The sequence below is a fragment of the Salarias fasciatus genome, chromosome 20 (assembly GCF_902148845.1).
Source record: "Salarias fasciatus chromosome 20, fSalaFa1.1, whole genome shotgun sequence".
In the NCBI taxonomy this organism is placed as follows: Eukaryota; Metazoa; Chordata; class Actinopteri; order Blenniiformes; family Blenniidae; genus Salarias; species Salarias fasciatus.
This window is the reverse complement of record NC_043764.1, coordinates 27,987,109-28,006,574: the sequence shown is the minus strand read 5'-3', so window position 1 is coordinate 28,006,574 and position 19,466 is coordinate 27,987,109. Positions and strand designations below refer to the sequence as shown.

Here is a 19,466-nt window from a genome sequence, read left to right as displayed (position 1 = left end):
ATTTGAGATTTCTCGGTATTTTTAATCAAATCAGGGATTAAGACGATTTGCACATCATTGCATTCTTTTTTTTTTTTTTTCACTCAGATTGCGCATAATTTATTTGGAAGTATTTTCTCTTTTCAGTTCAGCCTCCGTGTGTGTGCTGTTTCCCGTCACATTGATGCTATACATATCACGCCCTGCCTCGTCTGTGTTTGGGTGAAACGTGGCTGTTAGCTCCCCTTGTTTACGTGCGAATAATATTAATACAGCTTTGTATCTACATAAATAAGCTGCTTTTTTTATGTGCAATGACTCAGCTGTGACACACTTATGCACTTGCCTGGGTAAACAAACCCTGCAGACTCCCTGCGGTTGGTAATGATCACAGGATCCGCACCTCGTCCTCCATCTCCGCAGCTTCATTCACATTTAGAGCTGCTCGTAAATCTCTCCATATATCGCTGCGAGACAACATTTTCAGCTATAAAATGTCCCTTTAAACTGTGTTTCTGCAAAATTACCGTTTGAAATTTGCCGAAATACTGCCTCGTCTCAGGATTTCAGTAATATTTCTGTCTTTAGCGAACTAAGCTCCTTTGTGAGGGGCTGTAAATGGAGGAAGTGCTTTGTGCGGCGGCGGCGGCGTTCTTCATTAGCCCCTGGCTGACATTTGCTTTTTTTTTTTCTTTCCTTTTTTAGATTTGCGAGTAATTTAATGAATATAGACCCGCCGTCACACATACTATAGAAAATGTAAATGTTAAAGGTTGAATTAACTCCGCATGATAATTGGTAACACCTTTGTTAATCAATTCATGTGCGGGAATCGTTTGCTTTGTGATCGCTGTCGAGTTTCCAGGCAACCAGCAGCGACTCATCAAAGGAGATTACAACCTATCAAAAAAACTATGTTTTATTTCTAATAAAATAATGAAATTTAAATGTAAGATGGAAATTCGAAAACAATGTTGTGTAAATGGAGCCTTAGGCTGGAAAATCAGCTTTAACATGATTACAGTTACTTACTGATTTACGCCAACTTACAAAAGGTTACTTATCAAGTTAATATAAATAAGTATGATAGCTAGTAACACTAACTCCTGTCATAATTCACTGAGTTTAGATTAAGTTCCATTCTTTAGTTGGAGGAAGATGCTCTACATTGTTAATGATTCTGCTTAAAAATTGAAAGAAAGCAGCAGAAAAACTGCCAACATGCACACAGCATCAGAAGGTTTGTATAAAGTCCTAAATCAGGGATGCAAAAGCAGACACTGTGGATACAAGTTAAAGCTAATATCACCAACAGTTGGACTTTATTCTTGTTGCTCTCAATGGTTCTGAGCTTGGTCAGGATGCCTGAGCTGACACAAACCTCAGAAATTTCTAAATATGTGTCAAATATACAAAGAACACAAGGGAAAGTAAGCGGATCTCAAGTTCTGTGATTGGTCCAGACAACGCGGTGCAGGAAGCTCAGAGCTCGCAGCTGCAGTCTGCTGACTTTCACCCGACGATAAAACTCTCAGTCTTATTTCCAGTCTTGGCACCAAACAGCTCATGACTGGAATTAACAAGTCCAAGGTCCTCATGTGGTTTGGACCGATCTTTCTAGGACCCTGGCGTTATGGCGGCAAACTGCTTTACGGCACGTTCGACCTCGACACAGGACTTCCGGGGTGAAGGGATGGCATTGACGCTACGCGGCGGCGGCGTCCCTTCACCGGCGTCGACACTACCAGCTGCTCAATGCGTCATGCAGATCAAGTAATAAACATCAACCGCGACCTGCTGAGGAGGCCAGTCATCGGCTCTGCTTTCAGACGGCTACATGTAAAGTTTAGACAATAAAGAGAGGATAAAAGCAACCTTTAAATTGCTGTCTTTATGTAAGTATTTAAAAAAAAGAAGGAACTTCATTGATTTTGGCTGCTCTGCTAATGTCTTTTCCCCAGTGCTCTCAACACTTCATGAAAAACGCTCCGCGATTTATCACTTTTGCTGATGAAAACCGTAATTTTAGGATGAAAAGACATTAATGCACTCCTCATCACAGTAGTAATTTCCTAATGGGGAGCGGGTCTGGTCTTTACTGCCTACCTTCTTTACACTCCAGGGCCACTCTGGACTCCAGGTTGTCCATCTGAAGCTGCAGCCGCTTCAGCGTTCGGTCGGCGTCCCTCGACTTCCTCTTGTAGGCGATCAGCACGGCGATGATGACCAGCAGGAGCAGGCCGCCGCCCCCGCCGATGCCGATGATGGCGGGGAGCGTCAGCAGGCTGTCTGAGTAGATGTGGAGGGTCCCGGGGGAGTACTCGAACCCGCCGGCCCGGATCTGAACACGCAGCGGAGAGACAGAGTGATCAGAGGGGAGGGAAGCGGAGTGTGTGGGCGCGGGCGCTGACCGGACGGCCGCCGGGTGACCGCCGCCTCCTGCCTGCTACCGCCGTCTGGCTGAGAGCGCTACAGCTCTCAATTCAGGGGATTCGTACCTCCATCAGCACACACTTAGGGAAAAGATGAGAAGAAAAGTTGGTTGTGTGATGAAAGAGAAGCTCGTCGACCTGATTTCTCCAACAAGGACTTTTTATCTCTCCTGTTCACAATAAACAGCCAAACCTGACCGGGTCACACTACGGAGGCTTCCACCAACCTCTGATCACCTCCAGTAGGAAAGGTTTTCCTCCACTCCTTTGTTTAGAAGCAGCTTTAGTGGTTTGATAATGAAAATCTGACAAGTTTATACAAGGCTCTTCAGGCTCTTTATTTGTTTTAAATCGTTACCAAAGCGATACACAGCTTCATTTTTTTGGCTAAAATAATGAAGTCTGGCATCAAATTTGAATAAAGCTGTAAAGTGGATAAATAACACAAGAACCAGTGTTTGTGATCGAAGTAAATTTACTCTCCTAATTTGAACATTGTGACGTTACCAGAAGGCGGCCATTTTGGACGGCATGTAGTTTAAAGGTGCTGTAGGCAGGATTCGGCATCTCCGCCATCTTGCTTAGGGTTACCTAAGCAAGATGGCGATTTGACCCATCTAAGAAGGCGATTTGAAACCCAGCACAGCCAATCCTGTCTTGTTTTCTCTGACATCACGCCCTTACGCAAGTTAAGCCCCTCCCACAAGAACATGTGACTAATGCCCCTCGACCAATCACGGTTAGAGCCTCATGGGCTCTTCTGATTGGTCAAAGATACCTGGAGCTGTCGAGATTCCTTTTCAGCTCAGAACAGAGACAGATGGAAATGCTGCGCCTTCACAGTAGTGCAATTATGCTACAATCCTAAAGGATTATCAATGGATACTCTAACATTTAATCCAAAGAAAACACAGAAAAATTAGCATTGACTAGCAAAATCCTGCCTACAGCACCTTCAAGCCATACTTCAACAAATTTTTCAAGTAAATGTTTTTTTTTTCCACCATCTTATCTTTAAAATAAAAGATCAGAATAAAACTGGAGAGAATATCTGTTGGTTTAATTTGACATCAAGTCCCAGAAATTCATCATGATATGGTCAAGATAGAACATACTGGATAGCACAGAGCAATATATATTGAACTACAGATTCTTAGAGTTAAATGATTCCATTTCTGTCCTGAGGGTGGCAGTAGTGAGGGAGTATCATATCAGTGTGACACAGATTCAAAAGAGGAATTGTAGTTTTTCAGTGATGTTGATCAAGTAATGCTCAAGTTTTGTGTTTGGAAGAGAAGGTGTATTTATGAGACTAGACAAGTTGAGGCTAGCTAGCTAGCTAGCTGGCTAGCTTGCTAAACCAACCACTCAACGGCAACGTCGGTAACGACACAACGGCGGTTTAAAATATTACAACTGTAACACTGACGAAAAAAATTAGGTCAGAAAGACACAAAGGCATTATGGGTGTGAGCTAAAAACAGACCGTCTTAACTTTACATTCTGAAACACACACACACACACACACACACACACACACACACACACACACACACACACACACACAAGTAATCACACAAAGTAATCACCAGCATTTAAATCTCTCCCCAAGGAGCCGTGGTAATTAAGGGAAGTCAAACACATGTAATGTTTTTTTTTTCCCCAACTACATTTACATAAGCACAGAGCATCCCAGACAAAAAACCTTAACACACACACACACACACACACACACACACACACACACACACACACACACACACACACACACACAAACGTATGCTGAGCGGTGGAATCTATCAAATCAAGCGATCCACCAGGGGGGTTGATAACCGATTCAAATGAGGTGTGATTATTCACTCTGAAGTTCTTTTAAGTGCACTTTCATGTTAACGTTATCAAAGTCTTATTTAAAAAAAACAAAAAAACATGAAATAGAGATCGCCATTTTATCAATATCAGCGTCGTCAATACCTACAAATTAAATTTGCAATAGTAAAGACAATTAGAGCGGCTGGGCTCAGACGGAGCAGCCAATTAGCAGCCTGGACATGACCGGACTGCAGAGACGCTGCTTTCCCAAACTAAACTATCTTCAGTGTGTCTTGGTGACGAAGCCCAGAGACGTTTTCTCACCACAGCAGAGCTCATCAGTTTTCCTGAAGACGTCAGGGAAGTGTTCACTGAGCGACGGAGCTAATAACCTGCTTGGTTTTTGTTTTGATCAATAACTTAAATCTGCTGCAGCACTTTTTCAAACTTACATTCCAGTGTTTTTATCTGGAGTCTTGACATCTGAAAGAAAGTAGTTTTGTGATGTGAAGTGAGAGAAACTCACTACAGTCGAACTCTGGAGCCGCTTCTTCTTTGCTTGTGGCACTCTAAATGCAGCTGAACACTGAAAAATGCATTCAGCACATTGAGCAGCTTCGTGAGGAATCATTAATCCGCCATTTAAAAATGAGCAACGATTTTATCTGAATGCATGAAACCATGGTGGGACGTCTGAAGTGTATCGTCGTGCAATGGAATTTTTACCATTTAAAAGCAGACAAATCAGAACAGAATACAACTACAATAAAAGAAAATAATAAACTAGAACCCTAATTGATTTAAAAAAATTTTAAATACCACATAAATTAACATTAAAACGCATGACTAGAATCCCTTTAGCTCAGATTAAAGGCTAATAAGTTATAACCAAGCTTAGTTTGGTCATCCAATCTCAATTATTCAATAAGACACTACTGCTGCACCATGAACTGTAAATTTACTGCCATCAAACTGAACGCCATGGTGGAGAAGACTGACTGAACCTCAGTAATGTTACATTTCCCTGCACTGTGTTCATGTGATGTTTTCATCAGAACTCCAGATGTGGTCCCGGTGGAGGTCAACCACACTGCAAGCAGACGGTAAAACAGCATTAGAAGCAGTAGAAATGTCCTTAAACGGGTCAGAAGAGCCGATGAAATCAGCAGCATATCAATGATCCGCCTCAGTGTTTCCTGTCGCCCGGCGCGGCGGCGTCTGGTTTCACCGACACAGTTTACGGGCTCGCCGTACCCAGAATGGAGGGGCTGTTATTGTTATTAGCGACACCTGCGCTCGCCCCGTTCCGGCGCGCCGGCGTGTCTGCAGAGGAAAATAAGACCTCTCGCCACAACAACAACACAACTCCAGAGAGCGACGGGGCCTCTGTCACTTTTTAACATGTTTCCACATGAAACAGACTGCTAGAGGCCACTCCATTTAAATATTAATGACTCCTTACATGTTTATTTTGGGGGCAGCGCTTTGTAGATCAGCCTTCTGCTGCGCTGCCGCTGCAAAAGTCAGGCCAATTTTTTTTTTCTTTCTTCTTCTTCTTTTTTTTTTTTTTTTAATAACAGGAGAGAGTTTGCCCAAAGCAAATCGGTGCTCATGTTTTTTAACGGTCGGCTTTCAATGCGAAATACATGACGGCGGTGATGGACGGGGGGGGGGGGGGGGGGATCTGGGGGGCGCGGCGTTGTTTTCCGGGCCCCTCGCGCTGCCAGCTGGTGTTTAATATCTAACCTGAGGTCGGCGCTCTATGCAAAACAGCTAACCTCGGGGAAGCAGTGCATCCTGGGACGACAGGAGTTTAAGCAGCAATAAGGCGCCGACACACTGTCTGTTGTCATTCTACTGACGGAGTGAAGGACTGGCAGGGACCGACTCTAAAGGCTGAAGGCCAAAACAACAAACAAGTTTCTTGGAGAACTGAGGGGGAGCACAGCTGCCGACACACAACACACACACTCTTACTGTACACACACACACACACACGCATAAAGCTGGCGATGGCCGAACGCCCATTGGGGTTCGCCATCATGTAGGTCACCCTACGGAGGGCGTATTACGGTGCTCCAGCTGTGTCCTTCTTGTCTGTGGCGACGCAAACATGGCCGCACGCCGCAGAAGAGATGGAAGCAGACAGCGCCAGTGTTTTTTTTTTTTTCTTCTTCTTCTTCTTCAGCTATTGTCAGATGAAGGACCAACCCCCGCCAACACATCGCATCGCGCCGATATTCGACATGACATTTTGTTCAAAATAGAAAAAAGGAGGGGGAAAATAAGAGAGGAATCCCAGAGAGCCGCGCCTCGGAGCGCCTGGTTCCGCGGAGAGCGATCATATTGAATTACATGGACGTGCTGTCAGCGGCTTTCGAGGTATATTGGCTGCAGCTCGCAGGGAGTAAATGTCATAAAGATATAGTGACGCCGCTGTGAAAGGACATCGGTGATAAGTTTAGAAGAGGATGGGGAGGGCCTGGCCGGCGCATCCGGAGGAAGAAGGAACATCCAAATTTATTCACGGCGAAGCCACCCGGGTGAGGTTTGACCTTCCTCCACAAAAGATGCTCCGGGAGCCTCGGCGCCGCTCTCATAGGCGGCGTCAGTCAGAGGCGATCGGGGCCGCCCGGCCCGGGGCCGGCCGACGGCTCAACACATCTGGACGGGAGACGGTCATGGACAGAGAGCTGCAGGAAGCGCGGGTCCCTCCAAACCGTCCGTCCCCTCTGAATTCATCCCCCATGATTCAGCTGGTGTTCGGCCCTCGCTCGGCTCCGCTTCGCTCTCCGGGTGCCGTGAATTAAACGTGTCGAGGTGGAAGGATGCAGCGGCTCATTATCAGACCGGCAATTAGCTGTGAAAGCGCGATGCAACCCTCCATTAATCAGCTTTAACTCAACACAGCGCACGGCGGCGGGGAGAAGCCAGTCTGGAGACCGAAACAAGGATCTATGAGAGCAATTCAAAGTTTGTTTTGTTCAAATGCATTCTTGAATCTGATTTGACAACAAAGCAACAATATAACAGCATTAAAAAATTTAACAAATGTTTGCATCTTTTATATATTTATGCTTCATTTTGGTTGAAGCAGGATTATTTAATGCAACTTCAGTTATGTAATAATTATGTAACAACTTATTACAACATGGGAAAATGTAATAATGATAAAGACTGAACATCTACAACACTATTTGGAAGATATTATAAGTTTTATTACAGCAAAAAAGGTCAAAATTACTACGTTACTGACTGTTATTACATTTTAAATTGAACCTGACATAAGTAACAGAAGCAGATCATGATGCAGATTTAAGGACGTCAAAACGCAGCAGATGTCTTTACTGATGCAAATATGTTTTTATGAGTTAACCTTAACAGGCGAGGGCGCAGGAAGCTCCGAGGAGACAGGGCGGGGATGAGTGCTGCTGTGATCGGAGGTGAGCGCCGTGCGGGGATTTAGACCATATATTCCACGTACTATTAAACGTCCGAGACGTCATATTAAAGTGAGTCTAATAAAAAAAAAAAACCTGGGAAGGCTCTGAGGGAGTGTGAAGTGCTGACGCCTGCTCGGCTGCTGCTGCGCTTCGCTGCACAGAAAGAGACAGTTTTGCATGGGCGGACGTCTTTAAAGGGTCGCCGTGGTCGTGGCGAGCGCGTTACGGGAACGAGCGAATGACGGCCCGGCGAGAAGTGACATTTCAAACACTTAATGGAGTCGACTCGACGTGAACACGCCCGCAGCGCCGCGGCATGTATTGGACGCACGGCCGGCGTTTGACCGCATGTGATTGCTTTTTAAGATGACATTAAGCTCAAAGACAGAAAAGGAGGAAACGCTTTACCGTTTTCAGCGCAGCTACTTAATCCCTGACATTAGTATCAAAATGTTAAGAATGACGGCAAAATGCAATTTCTGGAGCGAAGAGAGTTAAAAATACAATGAAGGTGAAAACTGACAGGAATATTTCAAAACAGCATGTTACAAAAATATCATGGGAAGAAGTGGGAATTATTTTAATGTAATTAAGTAAAATAGACTATAAATAGAAGAATAAAGACAAATGTATATACATATTTAAAAATGATAAAATGATGGCAAAAGTTCATAATGAAATATTCAGAAGTTGTTTGTTAAAGCAAAAATTAACTAAAAAGTTTGAAAAAAGGTTCAAATGTTTGAAAAGAAGATTTCAAAATACGTAATAAATAAATAAATGTTTCAAGATTAAAATACAAAATTAATATTCTTAATTCATTCCTGACATTCTGATGTTTTAACATTGAGATTTTAATTTAGTTACTTTGAGTTTATTCAAATTAATTTGAAGATTGAAAATTATGAAAGGTACATTTTAAATTTGCAAAGAATAAAGTCAAACAAGCTGGAATAAGAGCTTAATGCTGAGAATAAAGTTAAACGCAGCAACAGGTTGACAGTGACCAACATGATGACCGCGGCCAGCGGGGCAGTCAGGACTGAAGGCAGCGGTTCGCCGGCTGCCCTGCTGGGTGAGGAGGGTGTACGGCGGCGGCGGCGGCGGCGGCGGCAGGTCTGACCGTCACTTTGTGCTGTCCCGTCAGGTTGGGCCACTCGCACAGCAGCTGGCTCTCCGACAGCGTCAGGACGCAGGGAGTCTCTCCGATCAGCACCGTGTAGTTCAGACGGCTGTTTCCCGGCGCCGCCGGGATCAGGTTGCGGCCCTAAAACACAGAGAAGGACGAGTGATTTATCTGAGATGAAACTCCCGAAACTCCAGTCATCCTGTTTCTGCTAAACTCTGTTAAAGCATCACTTCTTTTGTCTGCCAGTGAATGAAGGGGATGAGGAACAGAATCACTCGTCTATTGCCCCCTGGAGGATCAGACCGCTGGGTCTTTATATACTTTTATTAACAAATCCCACTTAAAGCCATCCGTCCGTCCTAAACTGCTCAGTCTTCATCCACGCCTGCTGGATTTACGGGAAGCTTCAATGTTTCCCAACAAACAGGAGCCAAACATCCAGGAAGGTCATTTTCTGTGTCTTAGTTTTCCTGAGGTACTCTGACTTCCTCAGTTAGAAGGTTGCAGGTCCGATTCCCTATCTGTCTGTCCGTGAGCCTGAAGCCTTGCACTGAGTGGTTTTAATCGATGCTGATTGAAATTCACCGTGTGGATTTTCCCTGATCTTTCACCTCATTACTGGAATCATTCGATGATCAATGTTTTTCAGGTTTTCCTTCTCTTCACACAGTGGAGATCAGAGTAAAACTCTTTCCACACGTTGATCTTTGAATCACAGTTTGCTCACGAAGAAACAAACCAGAGCTCTGAATGAAGTGGGCTTGTGTTACAGTGTGAGTCTCCAGGAGTCAGGAACGCAGCATCGCATCAGCCTGGATCACTGCAGAGAGGTGACCATCGATTACAGATCAGAAGGATCCAAGTAGAGAAGCCGTACAGTGTCAGCCTGTGTGAGTTTGTCCAGTTATATAGAATGAAGTGGTGTGTGTACAAACACACACACACACACACACACACACCCCAACATGCATCACGTCTGAGCGTGGAATTCAGTTTAGCCGACAGAAGTCACAACAGGAGTGTGTAAATTCCAACATTTGTCAATTTTGCTTCCAGTCTTTCCATTTCAATGCCGAGTCCGATTTCACACACACACACATATACACACACGCTCACACACTTCGTCTGCCCGTAGCAGAGAGGCGGGGGGAGTCGACGGGAGTTAGCGGTGTGAAAAGAATGAATCCAAGTAACAGGAGGAAAACAAAAAAAGCAACAGGGGAGAGATGAATACAAAGAAAACAAGACAGACAGGAAATGTGGCATGAAAACATCAGGAGGAGGGACTGGAGAGAGGTCGAGAAAAGAAAAATAAAAGAAGAGAAGAGCACTTCAGGTGGAGAGAGAGAGAAAAGAAAGCAGTGTTAAGAACTGGAGAGAGGGAGAGAGAGGGGGGAGAGAGAGAGAGAGAGAGGGAGAGAGAGAGGGTGGAGATAGCTGCCGTGCGTCCTGCTGGCTGAACAGTGGGACACAGAGACAGACTCCGTTTTCCAATCCCATCGTCTCTGCAGGCCGCCACCCGAGCCGCTCTGCAACCCTGTAAACATGCATCCCATCACACACACACACACACACACACACACACACACACGCGCACAGTCTTGTATTTCTATCCTTGTGGGGACCTTCCATTGACTCCCATTCATGTCTAGCCCCTAACCCTGACCCTTACCCTAACCCTAACCCACACCACAACAAAGCCTAACCCTAAAGAAATGTTTTTGCACTTTTACTTTTTTCAGTAACAACAACATGGTCAAGAAAACACTGTTTCTCCTACTTAGGACCGGAAAAAGGTCCCCACAAGGCACGTCGTTCCACGTTTTGCTATCCTTGTGGGGACATTTGGCCCCGACAAGGATAGAAATACGAGAACGCGCGCGCACACACACACACACACACACACACACACACACACACACACACACACACACACACACACACACACACACACACACACACTGTTCCACCCACACGCCGAGATGTTGCCACACATAAACACAACAGGCAGCAGCGTCATGCGGGGACACGCTTCCAAAAACACACACACGGGGAAGTGAGAGCTCCTGAAGCACCAAGATTTTCATTCATCTCTCTCTCTCTCTCTCTCTCTCTCTCTCTCTCTCTCTCAGCCCTATCACTCTGTTCACCTTTGTCATTTTTCTCTCTCATCCTTCCCCGACACCACTCCATTCTTCCATTCTTCTCGTCACTCTCTGCCTCTCCCTGCTCCATTTCTATCACTCTCGCTTCGATTTTCCCTCTCACTCACTCGCTCCCTCTGTACTCCAGCTCTTCCGACTCTTGCTTTCTTTCACTCACTCCCCTAACTGACTCACTCCTTCACTCCCGTCTTTACCTTTTCACAGACTGCAGACCCGATGCCCCAATATGACACAGGTTTTGGGAGAATCCCCCCCCCCCCCCTCGAAGGCGCCGTTTACAAGTTACAACAGAAAACTTTGGTTGTGTTTCGTGGAGCCCCCCTGACCCCCATTCCCCCTCCATTCATTCCAGCTCTCCCTCCCTCATTACCACACCTCGATAAAAACACGCCTGACGCCACAGATGAGAAATTAATTGCGTGGCGGGGGCAGCATCTGAAGCACGTCCCGTCTTGCCAAATTGCTTTTTTTTCTTTTTTTTTTGTCTCATCATCAGCAGGTTCCAGTGTGTTAGGGCCAGTTTTCACCGGCAAGCCAAGCAAGAGATCTGGCAATTACTGAGAGGCCGCTTTGTTAATAAATTATCATTTGAAAAAATAAATTACCAGCGGTTACGGCACTTCTCGCAGCCTTCACGGGAATCAGCCGCCTTGGCGATAACACCAGAGACAAGCAGCAAGATAAAAGCGGCGAAACGTTTGATTCGATGCAAATGTGGCAGATCAGTTCGGCATTGATCTGAAATAAATGAATTTCATATCGTCTCTTCTTTGAGTGGGGCGCAGGCGCCATGACGCTTGTTTCCACTTTATAACCCACATGATTAACTTTCTAATGCGTGCAGTTGAGAAATTTTGTTAACCTCCTTCAGTTATTTCCAGACACTAATCCTGCTGGTTATTTCTGTTAATTCTGATATTACTAATACCGCATACATATATATATATTTAGTTGGCTCTAGACAGCCGCATTAAATCCCCCTCAGTCACTCTTTGGCTAAACATTTCAGGTGAGCTCAGCCAGATAGTACAATGACACATACAGGCGGCTTAGAAATTGCCAATTAATTTCACATACTTATGTCCAATCACCAGTAATGAAAACGAAAACCAATATAATTCCAAATCTCTTGGCCCGTAAGGCCCGCACGCTTCCACGCTGCCCTTCCAGCACTAGAAATTAATTACACAAATTGAAAGGACTGTTATTTAAGAGGGCTTCAGGCTGCAGAGGACGGCAGTCAAAGAAGAAGCTGTTGGTTACCGAAGGACAGAAACTGGCCTTGGAAGGTGTGGACATTTGCTTTCAGCTTTCAATTATGAATTTGTGAAGGTGTGTGTGTGTGTGTGTGTGTGTGTTTCTTTCACTCCTGCGAAAGACCTTGTAAACACGTTCGACAGAGTGGTGGAAAAGATGAGCCCGCAAGGGCGTCGGTGTGTATAGGCTTCGTTATTAATACAAGATCGGTTCAATATGTTTGAAAGTTGTCAAGAAATCCTTGGACGGGGAGAACATCGACTATCAGAGAGGCAACATACATCTACAACACAGAACTGGAGGAAAAATATTCCTTTTTTTTTACATTTCCAGTCATTGATGTCCACAACGTTTCCCATTCTTAATTGGCATGATTAAAAATTCTAAATGTTTCCATTAAGATGAACAATATTTCCTCCTGATTAGATGGAAAATAAATGGTAAGGAATTATCACTGTCATACGTTTAGCAGAAACAGAATTAGTATTAGCTCCACTCTTTTACTAGATCTTGTTTGCAGAACTAGTAAAGCAGGCAAAACAACCACTGGTACCAAATCCTGACGGTAACCGGAATTGGTCAGATGTTTTTGAATGTTCAGATTCTAACCAGAAACACACTAAGTTTACAAAAACATCCTGACAGACTGTCCTCATGACCTCTTTTGAAGGATACAGATACGTAATGGCGTAGTGGTAAGTTCCTCTCAAGGTGTTGAGAGTTGCATGTTTGGAAAAGCAGGTGACTCTGAAATGCCTGTGGGGTGAATTTGTCAATATGGCTGTGCTAGTAAAAGTGTTGTGGAACTTGATGGTCTTGGTCTCTTTAAGTTTTAATCTTGGGATGTTCTGGTCTTGGTCCCTGTCTCTTTTAGGGTCATTTTACACTGGTTTTGTTGCACATCCGGAAGGGATGCACAGTTGAAGACAACATCAAGCAGCAGGAGCTACAAGCATAGACACATGGCCATAGATATGTATACGGCTACGAGCATCAGCCCCCATTGTAAGAAACGGCTGTATTTCTGCTGGATCTGAGCGGATCCGGAGCTCTGCATCGGAGGTTTTCCATCCCCGCCAGATAAATATGTGTTGCATTGTTCAAAAGGTTTTTTTTTTTTTTTTTCCAGAGGATCAGCATCCAGTCATACATTACTTTACGAGTCCGTCATCCTTCACTCAATCCCTGACAAGTTGGCTGCTGTATGTGGAGAAAATAGAGCCGCTGTCAGATCACTGCTGCGGGATGCAACAACTCACGAGCAAACAGCATCCGGTGGAAAAACAGCCTTTCATTACCATGTGGCTAATGCTAGTAGCCGTATCTACGACCATAGATCTATGCCTGAAGCTCCTTGTTCATGATATAATTTTCGGCTGTGCATCAGTTCTGGATCCGTAATGTAACCAGAGTAAAATGGTCCTCAGTCTTGGTCTTGTTTTGGTCTTGGAATTGATTCGGTCTCAGGTGAAGTAGTCCTGACTCGTGCTAGCCAGTCATGCCACAGACTTGCAGCATGTTGTAATAGTCAAACTCTCCCAGATAAACAGAAGCCAAACCAGAAGAACGTCAGATCAAAGCACCGATAACAGAAAAGTGAACAGCGACTGAAAACCCGGTGAGCCGTTCTGACCTTCAGGATGAGCGGCGAGGTGGGTTTGAGCTCCAGCACCCCGGACGGACTGAGGGGTTCGAACACGGGGTCCGGGTAGTAGCTGAAGGTCTCGTTGACCACCACCAGGGCGTTGACGTTGTCCATGTAGAAGCCGATCTCGTCGGGCCCGGTGCCGGTCTCGGAGAAGCCCAGCTCCGAGTCGGCCACCGACGGAGCCAAGCACACCATGACGGAGTTGTTGTACACCGTGCAGTTCTGAAAGGGAGGAACAACAAGACGAGAATAAGCAGGAGAAACAATTTATTGAAATACTGCATCGGGAATAAGTAAATTCATTTTTAAACACCACTCTAAACACTTGAATAATAATGTTATTATAGCTCCATTTGCATGATGGTTAGATACTGAGCAAAACCGGCAGAAGAAGCCTCTTTTAGAAATACTAAGAATAACCTGCGGGCTCTAATTTCTTCTAAAATGGATCTGTTGGGTATAATAACCCATTCTTTTTTGTAAGTCAATGCACTGTGAAACTACACTGCTGTTAGACCTATTGGAAATGTAAATTGTTTGCAAATTTATGATCAACTGTTAATATTGGGCCTGGTGCCCCGCGCCTTTGCTTGTACCTGCGAGTATTTACATCATTGCTTGGGAGAATACATGAATACATGATGTCATGGCCGTGTTTGCATCAATTTGCAAGACCGCTCGGAGGACCGCCGCAGCCTTTCAGACTGTAAATTGCTAATGTGGATTTCTGCATTGGGTGGAAAAGCCGCCGTATTGATTATGACTGAGATTTATAGTCAGCTCCGTTGGTGTTCAGTCCCACTCTGACCCAAACACAAAAATGCAAGGTCCAAGACTCGAAGTGAGTCCTTGTCCTGCATTAGGGTGAAACCTGGAAGGTCAGAAAATCTAAGCGCAATTTGTGTGTTAAATGGCAACATTGGAAAACATCGGCAATGTCCTTCAAGTGCAAAGTAGCGCTTTGATAAAGGGCTGTGTGGGATGCAGCGTGGAGGCTGTTTGCCTCCATAAATGACAGCTTTATCTGCAGGTTGAAGTGCCTGAGTGTTGTTTGAAGTTCAGCTCTTAACCATGACTACTAAAGAGCCTCAACTCAAAGTGACAATCACCAAAGTGCCCGGCGAACATTATCCATGCAACCAATGAAACGCTTCAACTCTTCAAATGGGAACTTTCCATCTACCTAAAATCCTGTCTGCCTTCCTTTTGCACGGTCTCTCATGTCTTTTTCCTTTTTTTTTTTGGTGCAGTGACACAAACACTCATGTGGTGCGCTGACATTTGAAATGCTATATGGCCCGAGGTAGCGTTGGATGTCTGAAGCTGTAGCAGGGAAAAGAGGATACGTGAGCAACTCTCCCAGACAGACTGTCTGCCACCTTCGCCAGCGTGGAGATGTGCTGGTGTGGCATCAAGAAGTCCCTTTGATAATATACATGCAGATCTGAATAATGCAGACCGTGTACTGTCGGCCTGTTTGTGAATGTAAATTTGGCACATGAAGACACGTGTCAGTAAATGTTACTCTGTTTGATAGTCCGGGGGTCCTTGCTGTGAGCGTGCCAGTCACATCAGTACTCACATGAAAGGATTCCGCCTGCCCGTACTTGGCCCTGATCTTTGGTTCTCGGATGGTTGCGAGGTTGGTCCCGCTCACTGTCAGCAGAGTCCCGCCGCTGCAAAGAGAGGACGGAGGAGGAAAAGATGAAGAATGAAAAACAAGAAAAGACGTGCCCAGTTGGGAAGAGAGACGCTCTCGAGGGCTTTTCTCCTGGTTGGTATTATTTATCCAAGGTGATGATCCTGCTTTATTTGTATGTTGTGTGGAACAAAGTGCAACAAATATCCCCAAAGCAAAGTTCATTAATAGCTGTTCATGTTGGCTTTTAACATTCAGTGTTGAGAAGTATTGGTTCACACGATGAACTGCAAGAATGCTGTTTGACAAAATAAGAACAAAAAGATGAAATAAACTTATGTTCAGGGTTTTATTCTGAAGCTCTGCTGTATATTTCTGTCAACTTCAAACTACAAAAATTTGTCTTTATGATTTGTTTGCAACAAATCGTTTCACTGTCGACAGGCCTTCACGCATTCAGGATCTGTGTAATTTGACCCCAGCCTCACTGTCAGGCCCTGTTTACACATTTCAAGTGAAAACACATTGTTTTTGTAATAAAACCACACACACATACAAAAATGAATAGAAAAATCAGTGTTGTGATCACTTGAAAAAAAAAAAAAAATGTAAAACTAACTATTAGTAAATGTCCCACAATGATAAAACTCAAATCAAACATAGTGATCAAAGAAATGTAGAAAACAACATCTTGTCTGTATGGAAACATGCTTCTTTTCTATAATTACCGAGTCTGTTTTATAGGTTTGAAGTGCTGTGCTCTGGTCTTTGTGAGCTCTGTTGCGCAAACGGGAGACTTTTAAGCCACGTTTGTGATTATGTGAGGCAGCTGGAGCGCACCCCAGAGCAGATACTTTCACACCCTTTATATAAAAAAAACACAATAAAAATGTGTGTGAAAGAAAGAGAAAAATAGAGAAAGTGGGAGTTGCGACATTGAGGAAAGAGCTGTGGAAAAGAGATCCACAGTGATACTGTACATACTTTAATAACACTGTGATCTCCAGTAAATATGTGTTTGCCTTGAGCTGGCCAAGGTCAATGGACCCAACGCAATAAATCACATCCCCCAACTTGGCTCGACTCCCAAGTGTGGTTTTGTTAGTGAGCGCCGTGCGAAGGCAGACTCTCCACCTCTCGCTGCACAATTTTCTATTTGCCTGAATCAATTCTCCAAAGATTTCTTTCTTTTTCTCCAGCATTGACTTTGCCTGCTGGTTTGGAACAATGGCTCATTGGCACGTTCAATCGGTCAAACTGGTAAATGATTCCGGGGAAAGTCCCGGGAAATTTCTAATTACCATTCGATGGAGTCCTATCTTGATGTGACCGAAAATGATTGGTGGGCTCATACCTGGGGCTGAAAACTACAGCAGGAAAGACTGAATCCAGGCGTGAATGGCATTGGTCTTCTCTCTTCACTGAGACACTTAAAGTGGATTCATGAGCTTTTTCTCAATGATATCTTCCCTTCCTGGGGCCTGCCTTGTTTTACAGTGACAGCTCCAGCCTCTGAGTTTCTTCTGCTCTGTTTTCTACTTTGAGATCACAGCTTTTCACGGCTGCTAGGCTCTCCGTGCCACAGAGAAATATAGTTTATAAGATTCTCTATCATGTGTCTTTCTGCAGGTTTTTAAGTGCCTAGAGGGAAGGAAATACAGTAGTCTCCATCGCTGCTGTCTGAAATAAAAAGACTTGAATAAAGCCGAGTATCTAGAGGAAGCCATAAACAATGTGTACCGCGCAGTGGACGCTAAAGTGTTTTTGAAAGTGTATGGTGGGCATCCAAAGGGTATTTGTGTGCCTTGGCGCAGTGTGCAGACAGGCGACGCTGCCAGTTAGATCTCACAGAAGAGACGTCTCGCTGGCCGGATGCAGAATCCAACACGCTTCATATCTGTGTCTCCGGGATCCTTCAGCCTGTCCGCTGTCTTCTCCTGATGCACCTGAAAGACGACTGTTTTTCAGATTTACTCCCTCCGTTGCTCACTGTGCTGGTACTGGGCTCCCTTCATGGTGGCGCCACGAGAGAGGGAAACGGTTTTATTGACCCCTGGTACCACGGCACTCCAGCTCTGGGCTATTCTGTAAACTTGGGAGATTTTTTTTTTTTTTTTTTTTTTAGGATCTAGTGGAACATCAAAATCAGGGGTAAGGCCCTTCCATTTGTCAGAAAAAAAACTGTTTCTATGTAGTTGTCAGCAATGAGAAGAGTTTAGCAGCATTTCAAGACTTGTGAATATAGCTCCTCCAAAATTGGAAAATTAGTCAAGACATTCTCATGAAATCCATCTTATTCTACAGCAGTGGTGTCACACAAATTTTAGCCTAGTTGTCACAAACAGCCCTATTCATCGTGAGTGCACCATAATAACCTTAAAAATTAAACGTTAAAAGCTGTGCTGCAGAGAATATGTAATGAAAATGTCTGTATTCTCACAAAATCAAACATTTATTACTCCAAAGATGCTACACTCTAAACATAAACCTACTTTGAATTAACCCTCTGGTGAAAAATACAGTGAGTTAACGAAAACACTTCTTCTACATCTGTTGGATTCTCCCCCTGACAGCATGGCTGAGAGGCTAGCTAGCTAGCAGTGAGGTAGCTCGCTTACACGATAGCATCCCCGATATCTCAGATCTCAGTGTTGCGTTCTTTTCACTACTCAAGAAATTTGAGTAAATATATTTACATGTTTCCTCTGACTGTTTTAAGATTTTCCTGGTAGTTTGTTGGGCCAGATTGGACCTTGTTGCGGGTCAGTTTTGGCCCACGAGCCTTGCGTTTGACACCCCTGTTGTCAAGAGTTTTCCGACTGAAACACCAGAACACGATTTCACTGCGAATAATTTGGAGTTCAGAGACAACTGTAGAGCAGCTGAAATGTAAAAGCTTTGACACGCGAGGCCACCACAGGACGCGTTCGGTTTCCACGAACTCCCCGCTGACTTCTGCACTGCCAAGGTGATATTTTTCACTTTCGACGTTAATCTGACACTTATCCAGAGAGACTTATTGTATAAACATCAAGAGCAGAGTAAATGATACAGCAAAGACAGAAGCTCTTAATGTCTTGAAAAGCGGCTCTGGCAGGCGAACACTAGACATTCATCTCTCACTCTAATCCAGCCAGACTTAACAATAGGTAATGATAGGGTGGGACGGGGGATAAATGATAAAGGTAGACGCTCTATCTTTTTGCATTGTAGGTAGATAAAAGGCTTCATGTCTGGCTATTCTTCTGGGCTTCTCAGAGTCTTTATTTTCCTTTTGGCAGGTTGCCCATTACTGGCAAAGGAGCACTGATCTCTTTCATTCTCTGGATAACGCCGGCATGTTTAAGGTTTGATTGTAGACGTTACGCGAGGCATCAAGTCTTCTGTTTGACTTGAGCTCCGACAGCTGTTTTTTTCAGGGTACTCGCAGCACAACCCCTCCGTAACGCCGTCTTCCTGTCATTTCTCCTGCAGCTCGTCAAGTGCCAAATTTAGCTTAAGCATCTGGAAGGGAGACGCTTCCATTCATTGTGGCCGAGCGCCACGAAAATCAACTATAACGCAGTGAAATTAATTTTCTACAAATCAAGTGCATTCGGTTGGGCAGACCTTTAATTAACGTTATGTGTTTAAATTCTAATATTGTAAAACTTCCATCCAAACTCTTTAAATGATTTTTTTTTCTTTCCTTTTTTTAATCTTGGTCATTCCACTTTAAATGAGAATGAGTTGTGCCAAAGAAATATACTTCGAAAAGTGACCCAGCGAAAACATTATTTTGGAGTGGAAGGTAGCTGATTAATAAAAGGAGCCGAGGCCACATTCAAATGAGAGTCTTTTTTAATTAGAAGTCCACGTCAGCGCTGCCTCTCAGGAGAAGATAGCCCGACACTGCCTCCCCTTCCTCCTCCTCCTCCTCCTCCTCCTCCTCCTCCTCGGTTCCTCTGCAGCTTGATGTATAT

General features: G+C 44.4%; 1 protein-coding gene across 1 annotated transcript in view; it reads right to left on the bottom strand.

Annotated features, from left to right (window-relative positions):
• Positions 1-19,466, bottom strand: part of plxna1a (plexin A1a) — a 235,418-nt gene that overhangs the window by 34,482 nt on the left and 181,470 nt on the right. The window contains exons 16-19 of the mRNA XM_030118875.1: positions 15,448-15,541; positions 13,851-14,087; positions 8,790-8,933; positions 2,086-2,320 (exon numbers count right to left, since the gene is read on the bottom strand). Of these exons, the coding sequence (XP_029974735.1) occupies positions 2,086-2,320; positions 8,790-8,933; positions 13,851-14,087; positions 15,448-15,541 (710 nt within the window). The remainder of the gene's footprint in view (positions 1-2,085; positions 2,321-8,789; positions 8,934-13,850; positions 14,088-15,447; positions 15,542-19,466) is intronic.